This window comes from Enhydra lutris, unplaced genomic scaffold (genome assembly GCF_002288905.1).
Source record: "Enhydra lutris kenyoni isolate GAN:26980312 unplaced genomic scaffold, ASM228890v2 scaffoldscaffold30, whole genome shotgun sequence".
NCBI lineage: Eukaryota > Metazoa > Chordata > Mammalia > Carnivora > Mustelidae > Enhydra > Enhydra lutris.
The window spans coordinates 21,737,479-21,760,127 of record NW_019154114.1 but is presented as its reverse complement, the minus strand read 5'-3'; the positions used below and the strand labels follow the sequence as shown (position 1 = coordinate 21,760,127).

Sequence of the window (22,649 nt, the reverse complement as noted above, 5' to 3'; positions counted from 1 at the left end):
TCCCTCCAGGTTGGGGGTGGAGCGCGCTTTGATGACGTCAGCATCGCGGCACCGCGGCCGAGACGAGCGGGGCGGGGCGCTCCTTAATGACGTAAGCGCGGCGCCGTCGCGGTCGTGACGCGCGGACCTGGCCCGGCCGGGCCGGAACAGGGGCATCGGCGGCGGCGGCGGCGGCGGCAGCGGCAGGCCCGGCCCCGGGATGGCGATGTTCCGCAGCCTGGTGGCTTCGGCTCAGCAGCGACAGCCGCCGGGCGGGCCGGCGGGCGGCGACAGCGGCCTGGAGGCGCAGTACAGCTGCCCAATCTGCCTGGAGGTGTACCACCGGCCTGTGGCCATCGGCAGCTGCGGCCACACGTGAGTGCGCCGGCCTCCGGGAGGCCACGGGGCCGAGACGCCGCTGCGGGGAGGGGTCCGCGCCCGCCCCGGAAGGGGCCAGAGGCCCGCGAGCGCCCGACGCTGCCTCGGAGCCAGGCGCGCGGAGGACTCGGGCGGGGGCGCGGGGCTCCCTGCGCCGCCCCGGCCCTGTCCTCTGGGCGCGTTCCTCCGCCTCGGCCCAGCCTCCCGCCCGCCAGTCCTGGGCGAGCCCAGCACCCCGTCGGCGCTGCGGGCGACCTGCAGCCCAGTCTGGCCCCGGGCCCCCTGGGATCTGCGGAGGGCTTCGGCGGGCCTAGCCGGGTACCCGGGCTGGCAGGCGACCTCTGCGCCGCCGCCTTCCGTGCGGTCCTCTGGAGACCAGGGTGGGCGTTTGTAAATAAACCCCTCGTGGCTCTTGCTCTCAGCTCTTCCTCGGACCCGCTGTCCGCTTGTCTTGGCCGGAGAGGAGAGGAGTTCCCTGAAGTTAGGAGAGAGACATGTCTGGAGTCTGGTGCTGTTTGTTTTGATGGCGAGACCTTGAGTCATACCCGTCATTGAGCAGCCAGGCGGGCTGGCCCTGGGGACCGGACACCGCGCACCCTGCGAGGGTTTTTAGCTGCACCAGAGCCTCCAGGGGGGTCCTCTGAAACAGTGGTGTTTCAGCCACAGAAGCCTGAGGATGTGGCTCTTCTCCCAGCAGAGAGCTGCCCTTGAGTCTTCTGGGAGCCGAGATCAGTGTCTGCTCTCCAGCCGCTCCTGGCTGAGCAGTACAGGGCTTGAATGCAATGAGCAGGGTGGGAAGCGAGGTCAGGAGGGTCCGGTGCCAGCAAGCTGGGCTCCTGAGGGGGCGGGTAGGTGCCCCTAGAAAATCTTTCAAAGAGCAGCAGCTGACTTGGGAGGCTCCGGATAGAAAGGGGGGGCTGGGTAGGTGTGTGCCTGCTCCTCAGCCGGGGACGGCGCTCCCTCCTCCTCCCAGGTCAGCCAGCACAGGCACCTGCCCACACCAGGGGAGCACAGCCCATGTCAGGAGGGGCCCTGTGCCTCACGCTGCTGCTGCCATCTTGTCAGGGGCGGCCTCTGAACGGGACTCCTTCTTGGAAGCACGCGCTCGTGGGCGTGCTCGGGTGTGCTCTGCTGTCTTCAGTCCATCACTGGGAGAACTGTGAGGCTTGACCCAACTTCAGAAAGCCTTTCCTGGTTTTCGGATGGCCTCCCCTTGGCACCAACACTTACCCAGCCCTGGGCCACAGCATTTCCAGCCTCCGGGTGTGTACAAATCTGTACAGGTTTTTTTTTTCCAGATAAGTATTTTCTTAAAATGTGGTCGTTAGACCGCAGCACCGCACAGAATTGTTGTGAAAGCGCCATGTTCTCTAAACCCTTTCCCCACCGTGTTTCTCTTGGCAGAACCGGATCTGTCTTGTTTCTGAGGCTGGTCCCACAAGGAGCTCCCCCACAGCATCCTCCTTCCCAGCGCTCTCTTCTGTCCCTGTTTCTTACTCTTCCCCAGTGTCTCGTCTGATATCCTAAAGGCACACGCGCACAAGCACAGAGGACTTAAGGGCTCGCACTTTTCCTTAAAAGAGCCCCTGGCGGTGGTGGTGTTGGTCCCGGGTAGCCACCTAACCGTAAACAGTCTGCCTCCACGAGATAGTTTCTGGTGGTGCGAGTGGCTGTGCGTGGGCAGCACCGGACAGAAGAGGAGAGAGGGCATGGTGGGGGGTTTTCAGTCAGAAGGCCGTCAGTGGGGCTTGTGGAAGAGCCCCCAAGAGCTGCCCAGGAGCCCCAGAGGAGGGCGATCATTTCTCATCTTCGGGGGACATCTGGAAGCAGTAGCTGCGTGGCTATGGACGACCCTCTGGTGGACCTTCCCCTGAGGGCCTGTGTGTGTTGGGGCCGGCTCAGCCTTGGGCTCCCCTGGCCTCTGTTCTCCTTTCATGCTCTCTCATCAGCGCTGTCCCACGGGGCCTTCCGTGTCCGTGTCCCCACATGCGGTCAGTGAGCAGAGATCACAGAGAAATCAGAGCGCTCACGTCTGGGGGGGAATGTAGGGAATGAGGAGGACAGGTGTGTCCTGTGTGCTCAGTGTGCCTCTGCCCAGTCAGGTAGATGCTGTCACTATTTCTTTTGCACAAGAGGCCACGTTTCCAGGGGTCCCAGCAAAACCGGAGCTGGAGCTCTGGCAGTCGGGCAGGCTGGCCTCTGAGCCCCCTCCTCCCCTCGCAAGTGCCCTTGCAGCAGTGACCCTGGGGACCGCTGAGCCTTGATGGTCAGACACACAGACCCGCAGGGCTGCGGGCAGGTGCTTCCGGGTGCAGAAGGGAGTCTGCGTGCACCTTCCCAAGACCCCCACCTCCGTGGCCCCCTCCAGCTGGCAAAGAGGTGCCCTTTGCCTTGACCTGTGCCTTTGTCGGAGATGTGGTCCTGAGGCCAGCACTGACGACGTGGTAGCCCATCCCCTGAGCGCTCCTGGGGCCATGCCTTCTGCGTGTGTGTTGTACAGCTCTGTGGAGACGGACCCTCCTCGTTTGAAGCACGCACGGCGGCGTCCACTGAGTGTCTGCTGTCGAGCAGGCATCCCCATCGCAGACACAGCCGCAGCCACGGACCTGCGCTCCGTCCGTGGACGGGTCTGTTCTGGATTTTCCATGTCAGCGCACGACCTGAGCTTGGTGGTCCCGAGGCCCCAGTGGCCGTGTCCGGCAGTAGCTCTCTCGTGCTGGGGACAGGCCACATCTATGTGTCCTTTACCCGTAGCTCCTGCGGTGGCACTGCCGTGCGCACCTGCGGGACAGCAGCACACTCTCCCCCTGTGACTGACGAAGTGAGAGGCCAGCGTTGGCCGATAGGCTGGTCAGACCCTTGGAATGGCAGGAGAGGCGTCCTGGAACGCTTGTCAGAGCGCCGTGGGCTGGGTGCCGGAGCACCTCTGTCCCACGCCTGCCGGGGTGCCCTGCGGGCCCTCCCCGGGTGAGGACGTGACTAGTGGCCCATCCTCCTTCCTCTGGAGGACAGAGGCTCTTCCGAGGGGCCTCATGCCAAGCCGGGCTTCTCCCGTGCGCATGTGCTTGCAACCGGTGACAAGCACGTGGGGGTGCGCCGGGGCCAGAGGGAGGCGGAGGGCCTGGGCGGCAGCTTTCCTGGCGGTGGAGAACGCCGGCCACTTAGCTGAGCGGAGCTGAGCGGCCCCCACAGCACTTCCTAAGAGCTGGACTGAGTGGGTCCTGGGGTCAGCTTCCCACTTGCCGCCTGCTGGGTGCTCTCCAGCCTGGTGTCCGCACGGACTGAACGCCACTCGTTTCCCTGCAGCACTGGGGGTGGGACTCGGAGTGAGGGGGCTTGCTCCTGCGGCCCAGGCACGTCTGTGTCCGCTGGCCAGCCTCTTGATATGGCCTCTCCAGGGACGGCGCCAAGAGCCTCAGGCCCCTGGGGCCATGGGTGTCCCCGCTCAGCAGTCAGGGGCCCAAGCAAGCCCACTGCCATCATCACGCCTCTGCTCTGGCACTGTCCCGAGGCTGGTGACGCTCAGCCTGGAGCTCTTTGGTTTCCTCTCCCAGCACTGTTGGTGATCTTACTCTCCAAAGCTTTGTGCATATAGGGTCTCCGGAGGCCTCCTGTGTCCCCCGTGTCCCCAGAGCACCTGGGCCGCTGGCATCACTGCACGGCCATAAGATGGGCAGGCTGAGCCTCGGGCTGGGCCCAGGGCCGCGGGGCCAGCACGGCTCCTGGAGAGCCCCAGCCACAGCTCCAGCAGCCTCCTGCACACAGCAGCAGGCCCCAGAAACCCGCAGCCCGGAGGGGACCTGAGGTTGTCGTTTAGCCAGAGGAGCAGGAATGACACTCTCCAGAAACAGCAGAGGGGAGCTGCCCTGTGAGGTTCAAAGCAGCCAGCAGCCCTCAGGCCCGTGTCCCGTCCCCCTGCAGGTTCTGCGGGGAGTGCCTCCAGCCCTGCCTCCAGGTGCCGTCCCCCCTCTGCCCGCTGTGCCGCCTGCCCTTCGACCCCAAGAAGGTGGACAAGGCTGCGCATGTGGAGAAGCAGCTCGCGTCCTACAAGGCACCTTGCAGAGGCTGCAGCAAGAAGGTACCCCACCCCGGGGCCCTCCTGGGGCGGGGCGATGGTCTGCAGCTGCAGGGAGACGAACCCGCCCGGAGCTCTCCCTAGAGTGAGAGCGGAACCTGTGCTCTGCCCCTCCCGAGGGTCCACCCCTTCCCCAGGGCCTTCCCACTCCCATCACCCCCGCCCTGGCCTGGGCTCTGGCTCTTAGGTTGTTGTGGGCCTAATTTGGGAACACAGGAACTGAGCCTCAGACCTGCCAATGGGAGGGGTGGGCGGGGAGGGAGGCAGGGTCCCAGGCAGAACTGGGGGCCCTCTAGTGCTGACCGCTACCACCCACCTGGCTTTTCTCTCCACCCTGCCTGGAGCCCCTCACAACGGCCCAGCCCCAGGAGCTGATTTTGACTGCCATCCCTCCGCTCAATGTGAACAACACCATAGAAGGTGACCCCTGGTTGCTGTGTTCTAAAGCTCAGGGTCTGGACATCCTGGGGCTACCCTGGCTCTGCAGTGAGGCCTCTGGCCTCCTTCCCTGGCACACAGGCTTTCTCCCGATACATCTCTTCTGGTTTCCTCAAGGACTGCCCAGCCCCTCTGCAGCCCCCCAGGGACCCCAGCTAAGGTACGCTCCAGTCCCGTAGCTGGTGACCAGATGCACCTGCCGACAGGTGTGCGGAGTCTGCGTCGCCTTCCCTTGGCGCCTCTTTCCTGGCAGGGCTGCAAGGCCCCCACTTATGCGGCACCGCGGCCGTGAACGTCAGGGGCAGGGACCGGCCTGCTTCCTGGTGGTCCTCTCATCCTCTGGAGCCTGACCCCGATGCCGCCTCTGCCTCTCTCTTCCTAGGTGACGCTGGCCAAGATGAGGGTGCACGTCTCCTCCTGCATGAAGGTCCAGGAGCAAATGGCCAACTGTCCCAAGTTCGTCCCCGTGGTGCCCACGTCCCAGCCCATCCCCAGGTAGGCCTCCCCACCCGCGTGCTCAGAGCCTCGGTTCCTTGTAGGGGCGGCTTCTGCCTGTGCTGCTGTCCCTAGAGGAGGCTCTTGTGTCCCCTCTGCAGACAGCCTCACTGCCCTGCACGAAGGGGACCCCAGGGAGGGCCCGTACAGGTCACTGAGTCACCTCCCAGCAGGGGACTGTGGGGGGAAGGGATGGGACCCAGAGCATTGGGGGGAGCCCATCAGCCACACCGCGGGTGGGGGGCGTGGGCAGTACCGGGCCCCCACTCACCTCCTGCCACCGCCCCAGCGCCGTCCCCAACAGGTCCACCTTCACCTGCCCCTACTGCGGCGCCCGCAACCTGGACCAGCAGGAGCTGCTCAAGCACTGTGTGGACAACCACCGCAGCGACCCCAACCGCGTGGTGAGTGGCCGGCCCGGGGGGCAGGGGCGGGGGCAGGGAGCAGGGCTGGCTCCCCCCAGCGCCGCTTCAGCCCGCGCCCCGTGTTGCAGGTGTGCCCCATCTGCTCGGCAATGCCCTGGGGGGACCCCAGCTACAAGAGCGCCAACTTCCTGCAGCACTTGCTGCACCGGCACAAGTTCTCCTACGACACCTTCGTGGTGCGTGCCCCGCCCCGCCCCTGCCTCCGCCCCCTCCGGGGCCCCGCCCCGAGGCCAGTGGCCCAGAAACCATACCCCCCTGCCCCCCACCCTGCAGACCCGCCGCACCTGGCCCTATCGCCCCCCGCCCTAGTTGCTCCTCTGTCCGTCTCAGACTCCGGGTGGTGTGGCCGGAGGCGAAGGAGCGCCCTCCTCCCAGACCCAGGCGGGAGTCAGCCGGGCGGTGCCCTCGGGGAGGACCCAGCTGTGGATCCCAGGCGTGGGCAGCCCGTCCCACCACCCCATGGCGTGACAGCACTGTGCCATCCCGGGGCGGGGGTGGGGGGTGGGGGGGAGGGTCTGGCCCTGAGAGGCACCCGCGCATCTCTCCCCTTCCCTTCCTGCCCTCCAGGATTACAGCATCGACGAGGAAGCCGCCTTCCAGGCTGCCCTGGCCCTGTCTCTGTCCGAGAACTGAAGGCACAGCCCAGCCCCTGGACCTGACCCCTCCGGCCTCAGGAGACTGGGCCACCTCCAGGGACTGGGCCTCCTGCGCCTGCGCGGTACAAGCGGAGCCTCCTGTGTTGCAGGACAGGTGGTCCCCGAGCCCGCCAGGGCCGTGGTCCTTGGAGGGTGGACACCAGTGCTCCCGGCCAAGCGCGGCTGGCTCCCTCGGTGCTTCGGGCTGAGCAGGTGGCCCTCGCTGGGCCCGAGAGCGGGGGCGGTCTGTCTCCAAGCCATGCTGTCCTCGTCCGACTCGGTGCACCCCAGCGGGGTCCCGCAGGCCTATGCGGAGCAGGAAGCGCCAGGGGAGCCCCGCCCACCATGGGGGGGGGGCGCTTCCAGTTCACCCGCTCCGGACTGGCTTTTGTGATACTTAGAATTCTGGCATTTTTCTATACTATTCAGCGTGATGATCTTTCCACATTTTATAGAGCAAAGACCGAGCAGTTACTGCTCGTACTGCAATACCCGTGTTTGACTAGACAATAGTATTTTTATGGAACATTTACAAAATTATATTTTTTAAAAAAACAATCAAAAATAAACAGTTGTGGGGTCTGTGCGGGGGAGCGAAAGGCGCCCACGCCAGAGCCAGAGCGCGCCCCGGGGCTTTGCTCATACAGATCCTGGCGCTGCTCTGCTGGGTTCCCCTTCCTAACTGCCAGGAGGAACCCCGGGGCCCCCAGCTGCTCGCAGCGGCTCCTGACTCCGCGGTCGCCCCAGCAACACTGGCCTCCTCCCACCGGGGTCCTGGCCCCAGCCCTGGCCCTGCTGTCTTATCCCCAGGCGGACCCCAAGCGCTGTCCGTAGGCCGCCCCTGGGGACAACAGCTGGGGATGGAAGACGCCGTCTTGCTCTTTCGGTTCGCGGCATAAGTTATTGCTCTTTTAGAAAAACTTCAATAAAACATTTCAAAGCATCTGTAGTGACCTTGACCGCTGGGGTGCACCGTGACTTCCCTTTGCTTGAAGTCTGCAGGCGTGTCTGTCCCCAGGCAGCTCCAGCACTGCGGGGGGACAGTGCCGCCCACCAGCCCAGGCCCCACCCTGTGAGCATGGCGCCTCCCCAGGCTGCCCTCAGCCCCAGGCTCCCCCAGAACACGTCTTCTCTCGAACCACAACAGTTTGCTGGTGACACATCTTGGCAGAAGTGTGCCAGGGGGGCGGTTGTCACCTCCTTCCTTGTCAGGAGATGGGGTCGCCCGAGGCCAGCACACTGGACCCAGTGAGGCCTGCTCTGGGGGCCGGAGGTGGCCACGGTGGCTGGAGGGCCACCTTTGGGACACCCTCAGAGTAAAGTCTTGAGTCTCTGAGCAGCAGCCCCTCTCCCCATGGCTGGTTCTTGCTGCTGGACACCTCCCCGGGCATCCTCCTGGTGCCCCAGCATGTGACCTCGGCTCCCCAGCCTCACGTGGAGGCTGGCAGGCGGAAGGAACCATTCAAACAGGAAATGTCCGGGGCGTCTGGCTGGCCTAGAGCGTGTGCTCCTGGTCTTGGGGTTCTAAGTTCCAGCCCCATGTTCGGTGTAGAGATTACTTCAAATCTTTAAAATTACTTAAAAGTCTTTAAATGTGGGACATCCAGCCAGAGGTGGTGCTCTGGGCTGCCAAAGCGGCTTCCCCAGGCAGGGCTGCGCTCCAGGCCGTTCCTCAAGGCAGGTGGGACCCCTGAGCTTGAAGCCACGGCAGAGCCAGGCAAACCGGTCCCACAAGCAGCCGCTCAGGAGAGCAGTGACGGGCTGGTCACCCTCTTAGGACCCCCTTCATTAGGGGCCTCCAGTCCCACCCTCCCCCCTTCAGCCCCACTGGTCGAGGGAGCCGGTGTGGTGGCGGGTCCCTGCTGCCACCCGAGGACACCTGTGGAGCTCTGCCCTCTCCATAGAACCACGGGGCGAGAGCCACAGGGTAGTGTCCACACAGGACCTTTCATCCCCAACACCTCAGGCCCAGTGACTCGGAGTCCAGGGCAGTCTACCCGGGGGAGGGCATCGAGTGAACCCCAACACAGCGTGGGGGGTGCAGGTGAGCTGGATCTCAGCAGACCCCACGGCGTCAGGGTGGGGACGCTCTGGCTGAAAGCCACGGCACAAAGAACCTCCCTTTTACTTCTAATGAATCCTGGCAACGGTGGGGCTGTCCTGCCAGGCCTCCCCCTCAATCCACAGGGCCGCCTCCAGGGCTTCCCGCCGCGTGCGAGCACACGCGCACGCGCACACATGCACACCCATCTCCCGCACGGCCACACAGCCAGACAGCGGTGCGTCCCGGTGCCCCACCCGGAGGGCACACTTCCCTTCCCCAGTGGAGTCCACGCACATCTGCGGCCTAGAAAGCACGTCTTGGCGCGCCTGGGTGGCTCAGTAGGTTGAGGCCTCTGTCTTCGGCTCAGGTCGTGATCCCGGGGTCCTGGGATCGAGCCCTGCATTGGGCTCTCTGGTCGGCGGGGAGCCTGCTTCCTCCTCTCTCTCTGCTGCCTCTCTGCCTGCTTCTGATCTCTGTCTGTTAAAAAAAAAAAAAAGAAAAGAAAAAGAAAGAAAGAAAGCGCGTCTGGATCTCAGGTACCTACAGCCTCCTACGATAGCACCGGGCCAGGCAGGCAGGACCCCCGGAGCGCACAGCCCTCGCCACCCCCAGGCCCCGGAGCACTGGTGCCGTCCTCATCCCGGGGGCCTGTGGGAGCTGAACGCCTGTGAGTCTGGCCCACCGCCTGACCTAGCCAGGGGCACAGCCAGTAGGGCTCCCATGGAGAGTGCGGGCAGCCACCCAGGCTGCAGAGGAGGCGCTCTGGACCCAAGAGGCCAGCTGCGGACTCCTTCCGGGCTGGAGGACACTCCAGGCCCTGCAGTCAGTGGCTTCCAGAAGCTAGGGACCCCGGACCTGGGACCCAGGAGGTTCCTGTCTGGCCTGGCCAGGGCACACCCCCCCACACACACACACCCCTGCCGCGCGCCTTACATGGAAGTTGCAACAGAATTGAGCTGCCAGAGACACCTCTCCTAAGAGCCTCCAAGGACAGGCTGTGCTTGCTGGCCTCTGCCCCCCGGTGGCTGGTGTGAGAAGCACAGCGCGTGCTGTGGGCTTGGCTGGGGGCTGGTCTGCGAGATGGGGACTCCAGCCCCTGCCGGTGACAGCAGCATGACAGGTGGCCCTCCCTTCTCCCAACAACCTGCTGGGAAAGGGGGGTCAGCTCCACGGTGCAGGGAGGAGGCAGTGAGGTGCTGAGTGGGGAATTCTGCTGTGGACCCAAGAGACCCCTCTCCTTGAGGCCCTGGGCGTCCTGCCGATGCCTGACACCCATATCACTCGGGAACAGCGCCTGCGGCCTTACAAACACACGTGGGCACACACATGTCATGTGTGCACGCGGTAGGCCACAGCCCCGCACGTGCGCGCACCCCCGCTCAGCCCCCCACTGCTTTCTTCCCCTGCCGCCCCTAGAAACCCTCCTCAGGGCCCAACACTGTGCTCCCCAACATGCCTAGGACACCATGTCTAGGACTCTCCTGCATGCTGTGTGAATAAGCTGTGTGCGAAGGGACAATGACTCTCCCTGTCTCACACAGGACATGTCTCCAGACCCCAGGTTAAGAACCAGCATCAGCTGTAAGAGACCTCAAAGTGGAATGAGCTCCCCTTCTCTGGGAGTAACCAAGCACACATCGGCCACCAATCTGACCAGATGTTGGGAGCTGGAACATTGGGTCTCCATTTCCATAAGCCCATGACCTCGTACAGCCACAAGGTTGCCCCAAGTCAGGATATGCAGCCACAGCCACACCCCAACAAATACGCCCTATGCTGGGGCAGGGGCTCTTCGTCCCTGCGGCTGGCGCCCCCAGTGTGAGGGGCCACCCCTCTGGGGTCCTGGGACAGCTGAGCCCCAGCTATGAGGTCCAGCTCTGAGCACTGTTCCAAGAGTCTCGGTCCCGGGACTCTTGGGGTCCCCTCCCCAGAAGCTCACCTCTCCTCCAAGCCCCAGGGGTGTGCATGCCCGGGGCCACACTGTCTGGGGGTTCACAAGGCCTTTCCGTCTCACCCAGCAAGCGCTGCTGGACCCCTCCGTGCACACGCAGGCACTGTGCAGGAGTGAGGGCTGGCTCCCGGCTGGGCCCCCATCGGGATGCAGTGTGATGAGGAGCAGGGCCCCCGATTGGGTCGTGGAACCCAACCGGTTAAGAAGGGAGCACGCACTGGGGATGCATGTGTACAGACGCACACAGAGTCAAGCACAACCTGTCTTACTCTTTGTAAGGCACGAAAAAAAGACTATAAAAACACATTCACACGAGAAGAAAAACTATCCAACCAGAACTACTGCAATGGCTCCCAGATGCCTACCCTAATGGCCGAGCGAGGCCCAGGCACCTGATAGAGGCAGATGGGCGGGGCCCAAGCCCAGCTCCCAGCCGGCTGTCCTCCCCAGGGTCTTAGGTGTCAAGGTAAGACTGCTGTGATTTCTCCCGGACTCTGGTCCCTGCTCTGGTTGAAAGAGGGGCAGTTCCAGGAGACTGGAGGGAAGTGGGTGGGTGTGAGGCCTAATTGCCAGGTAAAGCAGCCATAATGAGGATAAAAGGACACGGAGCAAGAGCAAAGGGACAGCGGCATCCCCTCCCTGGCCCTGCACACGTGTGGACAAGAAGATGCCCACGTCTTCCTCGGAGGGTCCTTCTTGGGTCCAGCCAGACACGACCTTGCGAGCCACAGCCAGTGAGTCTGCATGACCCCAGCAAGGGCTGAGAAGTGGGTGCGGGTCTTTTGTTGTGGGATCCCAGGGGCCATTTCCAGGATGAGATGGGGAACACTCGTTTCCCTAAGTAGTGTGGGCCTCTCTCTGGGGATGAGGGACGTCACCTCGGCTGATGGCCCACAGTGGATGACCGGGTGAGGAGGGGCAGTGCGGGTGGAGGGCTAGCAGGCACCTGCAAGCCTTCTCTTCATCTGGGAGGAGGAAGAAGGGAGAAAGGGTATAAATAGAAGGGTCGCGAGGCTACAGAACAGGTGAATAAGCAGAGAGCAGCCACGTGTCCTCTGAAATCCACACGCACAACTGCACAGGGCCAGGCTGTGGCCCGCAGGAGAAAGGCCTTCTGTCCATGTGGCACCTGCCCCTCCTTGCTCTCACCAAGCCACAGACAGGGGAGCACACGCCTCGTGTGCGCCTGGGTCCCTACCCCCCACTGGCTAACCTCTCAGAGCCTCTCTCACCTGCAACACTGCATGAACGTAAGACCCTGGGGGACATGGCCTTCCCTCCCCGCTTCTCCGGAGGTCCCCCTACCGGCCCTCTACCCTCTACCCCCCAAGCCCAGAGCCAGCATAGAGCACCCGCCGTCACCTGGCACCCGGGCCTCCAAGGCAGGCAGGCCTGCTGCAAAGCCACAGGAAAACCCCACGGCTGTCGGGGCAGGCTTGGTGCTGTGTCCCCTCACCCAGAGAACGCCCCGTCTGACCCCCAAAGTCCTGAAACGTCCACATCAAAAGGGACCAGACACTCAGACGCGGCTCGCCCCGCTCTTCGTGGCACTGAAGGAGGGACACGGCCGCCCAGGGCCACAGACTGGTCTGCGCACAGTGCCCGCGCTTCCCCTCTTGGAGGGAACTTCCCATAACCGCAGCTCAGATCCCCTCGGAATCCCAGAATCCCAGGCTGTGTCCGTTCTCCCCGGGAAAGGAGCCTCTGCAGGCGCGGCCCAATCCCTAAAGCCCTGTTCTCGGAGGGAAGGAGCGCTCCCCGGCTCTCACGCCCTGGGAAAGGTCTCTCTCCCCCCGGCGGCTGACCCCCGCCGCCACCACGGCCGGCCCGCTGGGCCAGCTTTGGAGTCCAGGGCCTGCGCTCGTGGATCCTACCGCGGCGGGTCTGCGCGGGAGGCGGGGCGGGTGCACCCCGCGGGAGCAGGGGTTCAGCGCCCGCCTCCACCGCCGGCTGGACGGGAGCCCGGCTCGGCTTCCGCCCAGCCCTGACCTCCGCCCTTTAGTCCACGGTGAGTGGGTGCGCCAGGCCCCAGGGGTCGGTGTGACTCGCGGCGCGCGCCAGCGCAGTCCCGTGGGGAGGACTCGGCGGCCACGCGCTCCCTCCCCCGCGGCCCGCGCACCTGTCCTGGGCGTGGCCCCGAAGCCCCGCCCCGCGACCCCGCCCCGGCCGCGCCTCGCGCTGGTTGGCCCAGGCGGCGCGCTATGCTAATGAGCCAGCCCTCCCGCCACCTGCCTGCCGCGCTGCCCGCGGGCGCCGGGTGGACGCCTCGGGGCACCCGCGTCCGCAGGGGGGGACCATGCCACGCTCCTTCCTGGTGAGAGCGCACTCCAGCCACAGGGCTCCCAACTACAGGCAGCTGGAGACGCAGAGAGGTAGGGGCTGCCGGGCTCCTCGGACTTCGTCCCAGGTGGGAGGAAGGGGGCATCTTGCCGGCAGAGGGGCAGCGAGACCCCGGGTGCGTGGGTGGTCTGCGGGCGCTCGTCCGCTGCGGGGGGCCTCGGCCCCGCGTCGGGCTGAACAGGCGCGGACTCCCTCCCCACCGAGAGAAGTTTCAAGGCCCCCAGTCACTTTGGGGCTCTCCGCCTGGGGCCTGGCGAACCCATCGCAGCTAAGGGAGCCCCGGAGCCATCTTCCCTGGGGCAGGAGGTTTGGGTGGGTGGGTGATGGGGTCCCGGGGATTGGTGGGGAGAGAGACTGGGAGGACTTGGGGATGCGGTCCAAGTGCTCCCCCAGAGCATCCAGAGGAGCCCAGAAGAGTGACCCATGGGCTCTGTGTGCCTAAGCCCAGCTCCTGCAGCGCCCCTCCCGGCCCCTCCTGGGCTTCCTCAAACCTTTTATGGGGGTCACCTTCCCTCGGGCCTCCCTTCACCCCCGTGACAGTTCCTCAGAGCAAGCTGTGGGGGGCACTTAGGGGCTGCAGTCCTTCTCCCAACCCCAAGGGTGGCTCAGTGGGGAGATGCACGTCCAGGACCCAGGACTATGTATCCCCATTCCCTGCTAGGCATAGGGACACAAGAAGGTCCCGGGACAAAGGTCTCCCTAGAGTGATCAGAGCCATTCCCCACAGCTCAGCTGCTTCTTGGGGGGGTGAAGACCCCCTCCCCGGGGGAAACTGCTTGGTGACTCAGACAAAGAGGGGAGGAGGGACACTGTGGAGGCCTGTGAGTGGAGGCCTCCGCATGGATCCATCCTGGGGCCCGCTGCCACCAGGGGGTGCCTCCTAGGACTGGGCTCCTGAACTCTGCATTTTGAAATCAGTTTAATGAGTCACCACCAGTTGTTTTCATAAAATGAAACAGAACAGAAACCATCAGAGTGCAGGGCTCAGGGGAAGGAAACCTGTGCTTCAGATATGTGTGTGTCTATGATGAGAAATGGAACTGACACGGGCCATAGTAGTGTTTCAAACCTGTTGTCTAGAGCCCGGCCTTAGCACACACCTGGCTTTACCCTTTGTGCAGACGTGCAGACCAGGGCAGCCAGTGACAAGGGTCAGACTCAGCCACCTCCCATCCTCCTCCCTCCTCCTGTCACCCCTCCTGCCTGTGGAGAGCTAGGTGACCACTGTGAGCCTCCTCCTGCTAGGGTGTTGTCTGGGGCCCCTCACTCTCTGATTTTAACTAAGTGCCTTTTCAGGCCTCCCCCAGGGAATGTCTAAAACCAGAAGGAACTTAAAAGTCTCTTCTCCCAGGAATTTGAGTCCCAGGACCAGTAAAAACATCCAGCAGCCCCAGGAAGTATGGAAAGCATTTAAAGGACCAGCAGAGGCATGGGTCAGTGCCACTAGCTTGGCTGCCTCTCTCCCCTGCCCTCCCTCTGGGGCCCCCAAAACAGGGTTTGGCTCTGAGATACCTGGGGCCAGGGTGGTGGCTGCATCCCAGAGACAGGAAGGGTGCTCTTTTTCCCCAGTAGAAAGGCCCCTCGTGGCGCTTCTGTGGCGTCTTAGCCTCTCCAGCATCCCAGGGTTATCTTTCCAGAACTTCCTCGGCCTTTGTCTCTTAGCTTGCCATTGCTACTCTCTCTGGAGGACAGAAATTTGGTGTGCTATTTTATAATTGGAGGATTAGGGGTGAAGTCAGGGCAGAGTGGAGGGTGGGAACCTTCCTTAAAGGTCCTCATTTCTCTACAACCTCACCGACACTTGCAACTGTTTTTGTTTTTGTTTTTTTTTTATTGTATTTATTTGACAGAGAGAGAGATCACAAGTAGGCAGAGAGGCAGGCAGAGAGAGAGGGAAAAGCAGGCTCCCCGACACGGGGCTTGATCCCAGGACCCCAAGATCATGGCCTAAGCCAAATGCAGAGGCTTAACCCACTGAGCCACCCAGGTGCCCCGCAATTGGCTGTTTTTAAATTCTAGCCATCCTAGTGGGCATGACATGTTATCTGGTTGTGGCTTTAATTTGCATTTCCTTGATGGCCAATGAGGGCAAGCACCTTTTCCTGGGCTTGTGAGCCATTTGTATCTCTCTCGTTTTTTTTTTTTGTTTTTGTTTTTGTTTCGTTTTTTAAGTAAGCTCCACGCCCAGCATGGGGCTTGAACTCACAACCCTGAGGTTAAGAGTCAGATGACCTACAAACTGAGCCCGCCAGGCACCCTGCCATTTGTAGATCTTGTTTGGAGAAACGTTTATTCAGATCCTTTACCCGTTTTAAAATTCTATTACTTATCTCTCATTGCTGCATTGCAAGAGTTCTTTGTATATTCTGGATGCTAGTGACTTACCGGATATGTGATTTGCAAATATTTTCTCCCCAGCTGTGGGTTGTCTTTCTCGACCCAAAGCCTTGCATGAAGGCAGAAACGAGACCAGAGATTTATTCCATCACATCTGGAGCACGAAGTGGGACAGGGGCTGTTCGGGGATTTGGGTTTGGGGGAAATGCGGGATGTAACTACCCACTCACCTGTTGACTCTGGGGGCTCCCGCTGCTCCCATCTGGTCAAGTGTGGGCATGCCGGCCCCCAAGTTCGGGCGCGGCAGCCTGGGGACCAGCTGCCCCAGGAGGCTGTGGCGGTACCACCGAGCACAGCTGTTGACCTGGCAGCGTTGGCGGGAGGCTGTGCTCACCTCCGTCGCCATGGGTGAGGGGTGATCGGGGGTGACTGGAGGCTAATCAGTTGTCTTATACATTGTAGCTGACTGCCAAGTGTTCGCTCTGAATCAGCGCTGTGTGGGAGCCTGGCGCCGCGGCTCTGAGCTGGCCCTGAGGTGGAACGGGGGTCAGGGAGGCCTGCCCGGCCTGGGTCACGGGGGAACCTCCCTCGGCCCCACGAGGGCTCTTCTGGGAGCCTGTTGGGGACTTCTCTTCCTTTGTTTTTAGAGCACTGAGATCTGTCCCGTAGACCCTGTGGTCACGTCCTGAGCTGACACCCCGCCTCGTCAGTCCTTTCCCTGCAAACTGAGCTGCGATGACCTAGAGGAGGCCCGGGGTCAGACCAAGCAGGGCAAGTCTGAGGACAGAGTGTGGGGCTCACGTTCATCTGTACCTTCTCTCTCCATCCTCCCTTCCAGAAGTCAATGGTGCCCGTTCTGCCTGCAGGGGCCTGGTGGTGCCCGTCCTCCTCCCAGATAAGTCGGCCTCTCCCACACCTGCTGACCCTCCCCGGCCCTGGGAGCGCACCTCTGTCATCGCCCACATCTCCCTGCCCCTTCCCCGCCACGAGGAAGCGCAGGGGGCCCCCGGGCCAGACCCCCTGCAAGTTGGCCCGGTGCACCTTTGGGCCAGTCGGGCCCCCAGCGTACCCCTCAAAGATAGCCTGAACCAGCTTAACCTGCCCCCGCTGCTGGTGCTGCCCACACGGTGGCCCCCGATCCCGGGCCCCGCTGGGGACCCCGCCGCAGACGGCCGGCTGGGTGCGGCACGGGCCCCCGGAGGCTTTCAGTGCGTGCACTGCGGCAAGCCCTACCACACGCCGGCCGGGCTGGCCAGGCACCGGGAGCTGCACTGCCAGCTGCGGGCACGGCGCTGCTTCTCCTGCAAACACTGCGACAAGGAGTACGGCAGCTTGGGCGCCCTCAAGATGCACCTGCGCACGCACGCGCTGCCGTGCCCCTGCGCCGTCTGCGGCAAGGCCTTCTCCCGGCCCTGGCTTCTCCAGGGTCACATGCGCACCCACACAGGTGGGTTGGCGGGAGGCCCTGGGGGGCGGGGTTCAGGCCTGGCCCCAGACAGGACCGGAGGGGAGAGTTTGCAAACAAGCGGCCAGCATGGCCGGGCTCCCTCCAGAGGCTGCGGGGAGGGTCCTTCCTGCCTCGTCTAGCGCCAGGGAGGCCCGGGTGTCCCTCCACGGTGGCCATGTCCCTCGCCCCTGCCCCCATCCTCATGTGGCCTCTCCCCTACGCATATTTGCATCCATATTGCCTCTGTTGTGAGGACACCAGGATAGGGGGCCAGGGTCCACATACCCAGGGTGACCCCACCCTAATCTGGTCCCATCTGCAGGGGCCCTGGGTTCCAGGTCAGGTCACGTCCACAGGCACTGGAGGTTATGACACAAACACATCTGTTTTGAGACACACAATTCACCCCACAACACCTGGCAAAGCACATGATGTCCCGGCTTCTGTGGGTCTGACTTGTCACCTTCCGCGGACTTCCGGAACTCTGGAGCAGGAGGAGCGGGGGACGGAGAAGACGGGTGGCAAGCACGGGGGACACAGACCGCCTGAAGGGCACAGACGACAGCTGGGGCTTGATGAGGGCCCGGGAGCAAACCCATCCTGGGGAAGAGGAGGCCTGAACACAGGAAGGGAGAGGAGGGCAGCTGCGGACAGACAGACAGACAGCCGACGAAAGAGAAGGGCATGTGCCCAGACCTGAGGCCCAGAGGCCTCAGCACTTCAACTCTGAGGGCAGCAGGTAGGACCACACCGCACCCCAGGCCCACCAGGAGAGGGAGAGGGAGGCACAGACAGAAGGCCAGGAACGAGACTTGCGGGCCAAGGCCCCAGCTGCCACGTACGCCTCCCATCCCCGGAGCCTCCCTGCCCGAGTCTGTAACTAGGACTCTTGGAGTCCCAGCTGGGCAGAGGCTCGAAAGCAGGGTCTTGCAGGAGACACTGTCTGGGCTGAAATTCCATTTGGTTTTCCTCAGCCCCCCGCAGAGATGTCCCTGAGTGCCTCACCCCACACTCTCAGGCACTCAGCGCTCTGGGTCTGGGAGCCAGAGGGTGGGAGGCCCCACAGGAGACTGACCGGGCTGGAGGGGGTCCGGGCTTTGACCAGCAGGGAGAGATGCTCAGGGGCCGTGGGGACTGCAGTCTGGTGCCTCTCGGGACTCCGCAGGGCGGAGGGCTGGGAGTCACTCCACACGGGCAGAGGACAGATGAGCCCCAGTGATCCTCTTACACTTGTTAGGGCTATCCAGGGGGCCCAGCTCCCAACGGAAGGACTTTGTGCAAATCCCCAAGCACCCTGATTGGAGGTGCTTTGGAGGACACAAGGTTCCTAAGACGTTCCTAAATGCCTGTGTCTACTGCAGGGGCCAGGGCTCAGTCCTTTTAGCCCGCCTTCACGGCTGATCCGGGAGTGGCGCCGCTTGCCACCCTGTCCTTCCACGGCAGGAACAGTGGCCAGAAGGCCCCCCGGAGGGCTCTGGCAGAAACAGAGAAGGATCTGGTGACTGTGGTGATTACAGCAAAGACCCACGCTAGACCTTTCCTCTTAGGGTCTTAGATGCTGTAGTCCTGGCCGGATGTGACCGTCCATCCTGTTCCCAAGTGGCTCTGACCTTGACTGTGTATGTGGGCCTGTTGGTCCTAGGGTTTCCTCCTGGAGCCGGGCTGAGGCCCCCTCCATGAGTGCTGGGGAAGGGCGCTGAAGGAAGAGAATGCATTAGAACGGGCACGAACATTTGGAGAAGATGGAGGGCCTTATTCATTTATTTTTTTATTTTAAAGATTTTATTTATTGGCGGGGAGCAGAGGGAGAGGGACTCCCCGCTGAGCAAAGCCTGAGCCGGGGCCCCACCCCACAGCCCTGGGACCATGACCTGGGCTGAAATCCAGAGGCAGGTGCTCACCAGGGGAGCACCGAGGCACCCCGAAGCTTGTTCGTTTGTAAACACGACCCATGAACCCGGGGCCAGCTCCCATGACCAGGCAGAGGGACCCTGACCCACGCTCCCCTTCCTCCCCCAGGTGAGAAGCCCTACACCTGTTCTCACTGTAGCAGGGCCTTCGCTGACCGCTCCAATCTCCGGGCCCACCTGCAGACACACTCTGACACCAAGAAGTACCAGTGCAAGAACTGTGCCAAGACCTTCTCCCGCACGTCGCTCCTGGCGCGTCACCAGGAGTCCAGCTGCTGCCCCGACCCCTGAGGAGGGTGGGCTCGGTGCAGGGAGGAGGGACAGGACGTCACCCCAGGAGCTGACGGCTGGCCTGCCGTGCTGCCCGGCCCCACACTCGCCCGTTCGGTGTTTCTCCTCTCTGCCTGCCGCTGCCCAACCCGATCCCGAACGGGAGAAGCCTGGAGGGCTGTTAGGGTGAGTGAGCGAAGACGGTGACCAAGGACTGTCCTGTGTTTGACTTGCTCTGTTTCTGCTTCTGCTATCCCAGAGTTAAAGGCCGGTGGGGGACAGCTGCCAGCGTGGCCCGCGCCTGCCATTCCGCTGGCCTCTGTGGGGAGAGCTGCCTCAGGGCTCCCCTCCGCCTGCCGCTGGTCTGGACTCCGGGCTCAGCTGCGTCCCGTCAGGGATGCCGCACGCCGCCGCCACCCTCCTCCCCAGGCGGCCCCGGACAGAGCGAGGGCCCCCCACAACCACAGGGCAGAGGACAACCACATGTCCTCTGAGGCTCTGAGTCAACGGCGGAGGCTGAGCGTGGAGCTGTCCTTGAGGGGCTGCAGGTGGCTGACGTGGCCCTCTGGCCGCAGAGTGGGGGAGGGACGGCGAGGGCGTGGAGCTGTGGGACGGAGGGATGAAGGGCAGGACTGGTGGGAGGCCGTGGCGCCAGTACGAGCGGGAGGCACCGTCTTCGGAAGAAAGAGACCAGAAATGGGAACAGCATCAAGCTGGGAGGGAGAGCAGCCACGGGGTGTGGACGTGCTGGGGAGATCAAGGCCCAGGGAAGAGGCAGCCGTGGGCTGCGCGTGCCCACACTGGCAGGGCGCTCAAAAGGCCATCTAGTCGGGGTCTGCCACTCTCTACGGAGGCCACCACATCGCCCAGGGACTGTGTCCGTGGCCGCCCGTGGCACCATCACCTCCCCTCTGTCTGCCCTTTCCTGAAGCCGCAGGCGTCCACCAGCTGAGAGAGGGGCAGACCTTGACCCTGCCCAAGACAGGCCTCTCAAACAGACTCAGATGCCAACAGGGGACCCCTCCCCAGCCTCCTGCCCCCACGGGGCAGCCTCTTTCCACCTCCAACCACCGGGCGGTCACCTGCTGGGCTGGTCCTCCCTCCTGCCAGCACATCTTGGCGTCTCCGGCTGGCCCGGGAGGGCGGCCTGCGTCTCACGGAGACTGATTGAGTTCTCGACACCCGGAGGGGACACCTGCTCCTCTCTGCAGAGGGGCTGGCCAGCTGTCAGCAACGCCACTTCTGGCCCAGGCTGAGGGACAAAGTCAGGCACCTTGGTCCTGGCCCTGAATGGGGCCATAGGGCAAGTGGCAGGAGGTCCCCGTCTCAGCCCCAAGCCCTGTGGCCCTGCTGAGGAACGTCCACCAGGCCCACCCTGGCCACACGGCACCTGCAGATTCCGCTGGAGGCTCCTCTGGGGCTGCTTGGACGACAGCCATTGGAGGAGCCTTGGGGACACCCCAGAGGAAACTTGACCGTTATCTTGGGCTTCTCAGGACCAAGGGTGACCTTGACGAAACTGGCCACCCAGGAGCCCGTGGCTTCAGCAAGTACCAGACTGTATCAGCAGGTGGAAGGAAGACGCCCTCTGGGAAAGCCTTCCTCACATTCCCTTCCCTCTGCAGGGATCAGCCGCGCCCCGAGGGACAGACAGTGTGAGCGGGAGGCTTAGCTAATATATCCGAGTCCTGGGGCTGCGTAACCAAGTTCCCCATACCAGCCGGCTTGAACCACAGACGTCCACTCCCCCACAGTCTGGAGGCCGCACGTCTGAGACCCAGGTGCCAGCATGGCCGGTTCCTCCTGGGGCCCCTCTCTCAGCCCCTGCTGGCTTGCCGGCGTCTTCCACGTCCTCGGCTGGTAGACCCATCACCCATCTCTGCCTCCGTCCCACGTGGCGTCTTCCTGCCTGTGCGTCTGTCTCTGTGTGCAAATCCCCCTTTTCCTGAGGACACCCGGCCTACTGGGTTAGGACCCCCCCGATGACATCATCTTAACTGGATCAACTCCAAGACCTGGTTCCAAATGGGGCGACATTCTGAGGTCCTGGGGGTCAGGATTTCAACACCATCTACCCCCAACAGCTGACATGAGCAGAGTTTGCCAAGAGACACCTGGGGTCATCTCCTCTGTCCTTAGTCCACAAAGGTTTGGTGGGTGGGTGCAGTTGATTTAACTGATGGATTTACTGGAAACACTTCCTGTGCCCATTCCCACGCCTGTCCGTCGTCCTGAGCAGGGGCCCTGCGCTCACAGGGCAGCCGTCCCTCCCAGCAGTCTCCCAGAGCGCTGGGCTCCTCTGCTGAGCGGGTCAAGCCGGCGATCAGCCTGTGTCCCGCCATCTCACAGAAGGCCTTTTTTTTTTTTCTTTTTAAATAGCATCCAGATGCCTGAAGGAAGCTATATTGTAGATTGTGTTCTATTTCTAGGTCCCGATGTCTAAATGAGGCGATGCACCTGTTGGATATGAAGGGAGGGAATTTCGCGGCTCTAAAATAAAGTCAAATGCTTGCCCTTCTGTACCGGCCCATGGAAAATGCTCCTACATTTATATCTGGACTGGCAGAGGGCAGGGCGGTGGAGGCTGGCTTGGCAGACGGCGTGAGGAAAGGCCCGAGCGCCTGCTGGGAAGCCAGCGGAGGATGAATGGGGGAGACAGGCCCACCGGGAGCACGTCAGCTGGGGTCAGATCACGGGGAGGCCACGCGGCCCGGCCCGAGCGGCTGGCAGCTCCCCCTCCCCGTGTCCCCTGCCTTTCCTTGTCATTTTGGTTATCAGAATTCACCTAGGACACCCATTACAAAGTTGGCTTTCTGGAGCCCCCACCCCGACACCTACAGAGTGGGAACCAGGAAAGGGGGGCCAGACCTCGTTCACGTCTGTCCCAGTGGCGTGGGCGCGGCTGGGCTTTCTGTGGGAGCTGCTCTTTGGGTCCCTCCACCCAAAGGCTTTCTTTTTCCTGCCCAGACTTTGCTGAACACATGTCGCCTCTTCACCCTAAAGAAGGCCTTTGGATCCCCTCCCTCCGCGGCAAGAGCAAGTGGAGCGGTGGCCAGAGGCCCTGGGGCCGAGGAGCTGGGAGCCGGTGCTGTGGCCATAGCCCGTCCGGTAGACGCTCCACCAGTTCCATCCAGCAGAAAGCAGAAGGCTAAGAGATCAGGGGGGATTCTGGACAAGAGGAAAAGCATGTAATAAGCCCTCCAAGCTCGGGGACCCCATCTTTCAACAAGAGAGGAGTCCCTGGATGGTGGTGTGAGGGTGACGGACAGGGTCAGCATCAGATACCCAGCCAGGAAAACCACTGTTCTTGGACTCAGATGCCAGCGCCCGGCCTCCGCAGGCTCAGGTCCTGGAAACAGGTGCAAGAGGGACACCCAGTCTCTCGGTGGCCCGGTCCCCTGCTCCATCCCCCATTCAAGGAAACCACTCTCCTGAAGCTACAGACACACTAAGGTTATGCCTTCCCTTCCAAAAGTCCAGAGGGTTCCATAAATATCATTTTGGCCCAGAATATTCGGGGGGGTTCTCTAGAAGTTTGAAAACAGCCTGCTTGTTACTATCTATACTCAGAGAACCCACTCCCGGCCTCCACTTGGGGGCTAAGTATAGCTCGCTGGCAAGGTTCAATGGAACAAAAGTTTCCAGACCTCTGTCACTTGCGCACAGCATGACATTCCAGGGAGGATGCAGCAGACTCAGGGGGTCCAAGGAGGCCGGGACAGCAGGGCGCCCCCGAGCGAGGGCGTCTGTGGGACTCACCGGCAATCAGGGTGTCCTGGCTCGGTCCCCAAGGGAGGAGTTCTGGTCCTAGCTGAGTCAGTCCCACTGTAAGGCCTTGGCTTCCGCTTCTGTAAAGAAGGGAAATCATGCTAAACTCAGTTCCAGAATTCAGGGGAGGACCAAATACATATAATAGCAAAAAAAG

General features: G+C 62.7%; 2 protein-coding genes and 1 long non-coding RNA gene across 6 annotated transcripts in view; 2 read left to right on the top strand and 1 right to left on the bottom strand.

Annotated features, from left to right (window-relative positions):
* The first annotated feature begins 136 nt into the window (after positions 1-136).
* Positions 137-7,362, top strand: LOC111152986 (ring finger protein 166). Of its 3 annotated transcripts, none has more exons than XM_022511774.1 (6): positions 137-354; positions 4,279-4,435; positions 5,253-5,365; positions 5,655-5,769; positions 5,859-5,966; positions 6,358-7,362. In XM_022511774.1, the coding sequence occupies exons 1-6, from the start codon at positions 200-202 to the stop codon at positions 6,421-6,423; spliced, it is 714 nt and encodes a 237-aa protein (XP_022367482.1). In that variant the 5' UTR covers positions 137-199; the 3' UTR covers positions 6,424-7,362. The 3 variants fall into 3 exon arrangements, with proteins under 3 accessions (XP_022367482.1, XP_022367481.1, XP_022367483.1); XM_022511773.1 differs by lacking the exon at positions 6,358-7,362 and adding an exon at positions 6,121-6,274; XM_022511775.1 differs by lacking the exon at positions 4,279-4,435 and having other exon boundaries at positions 150-313; positions 5,298-5,365.
* A 5,354-nt stretch (positions 7,363-12,716) lies between these two features.
* On the top strand, positions 12,717-18,748 carry LOC111152839 (snail family transcriptional repressor 3). The gene is made up of 3 exons (XM_022511512.1): positions 12,717-12,792; positions 15,936-16,544; positions 18,564-18,748. The coding sequence occupies exons 1-3, from the start codon at positions 12,717-12,719 to the stop codon at positions 18,743-18,745; spliced, it is 867 nt and encodes a 288-aa protein (XP_022367220.1). The 3' UTR covers positions 18,746-18,748.
* Positions 18,749-18,750: 2 nt separating this feature from the next.
* Positions 18,751-22,649, bottom strand: part of LOC111152840 — a 13,680-nt gene continuing 9,781 nt past the window's right edge. Inside the window, exons 4-6 of one of the 2 annotated variants that reach the window (XR_002640955.1) lie at positions 22,484-22,572; positions 21,593-21,892; positions 18,751-21,181 (exon numbers count right to left, since the gene is read on the bottom strand). This is a non-coding gene — a long non-coding RNA (uncharacterized LOC111152840). Of the gene's footprint in view, positions 21,893-22,483; positions 22,573-22,649 lie in introns of both variants that reach the window. The other variant, XR_002640954.1, reaches the window with a different exon arrangement.

Excerpts from the sequence above, each read along its gene's own strand:
- LOC111152986 (XM_022511773.1), top strand. The coding sequence starts at position 200 with ATGGCGATGTTCCGCAGCCTGGTGGCTTCGGCTCAGCAGCGACAGCCG. Across the intron at positions 355-4,278 it reads ATCGGCAGCTGCGGCCACAC|GTTCTGCGGGGAGTGCCTCC; the intron begins GTGAGTGCGCCG and ends GTCCCCCTGCAG. Across the intron at positions 5,770-5,858 it reads GCAGCGACCCCAACCGCGTG|GTGTGCCCCATCTGCTCGGC; the intron begins GTGAGTGGCCGG and ends CCCGTGTTGCAG.
- LOC111152839 (XM_022511512.1), top strand. The coding sequence starts at position 12,717 with ATGCCACGCTCCTTCCTGGTGAGAGCGCACTCCAGCCACAGGGCTCCC. Across the intron at positions 12,793-15,935 it reads GCAGCTGGAGACGCAGAGAG|AAGTCAATGGTGCCCGTTCT; the intron begins GTAGGGGCTGCC and ends CCTCCCTTCCAG. Across the intron at positions 16,545-18,563 it reads TCACATGCGCACCCACACAG|GTGAGAAGCCCTACACCTGT; the intron begins GTGGGTTGGCGG and ends TTCCTCCCCCAG.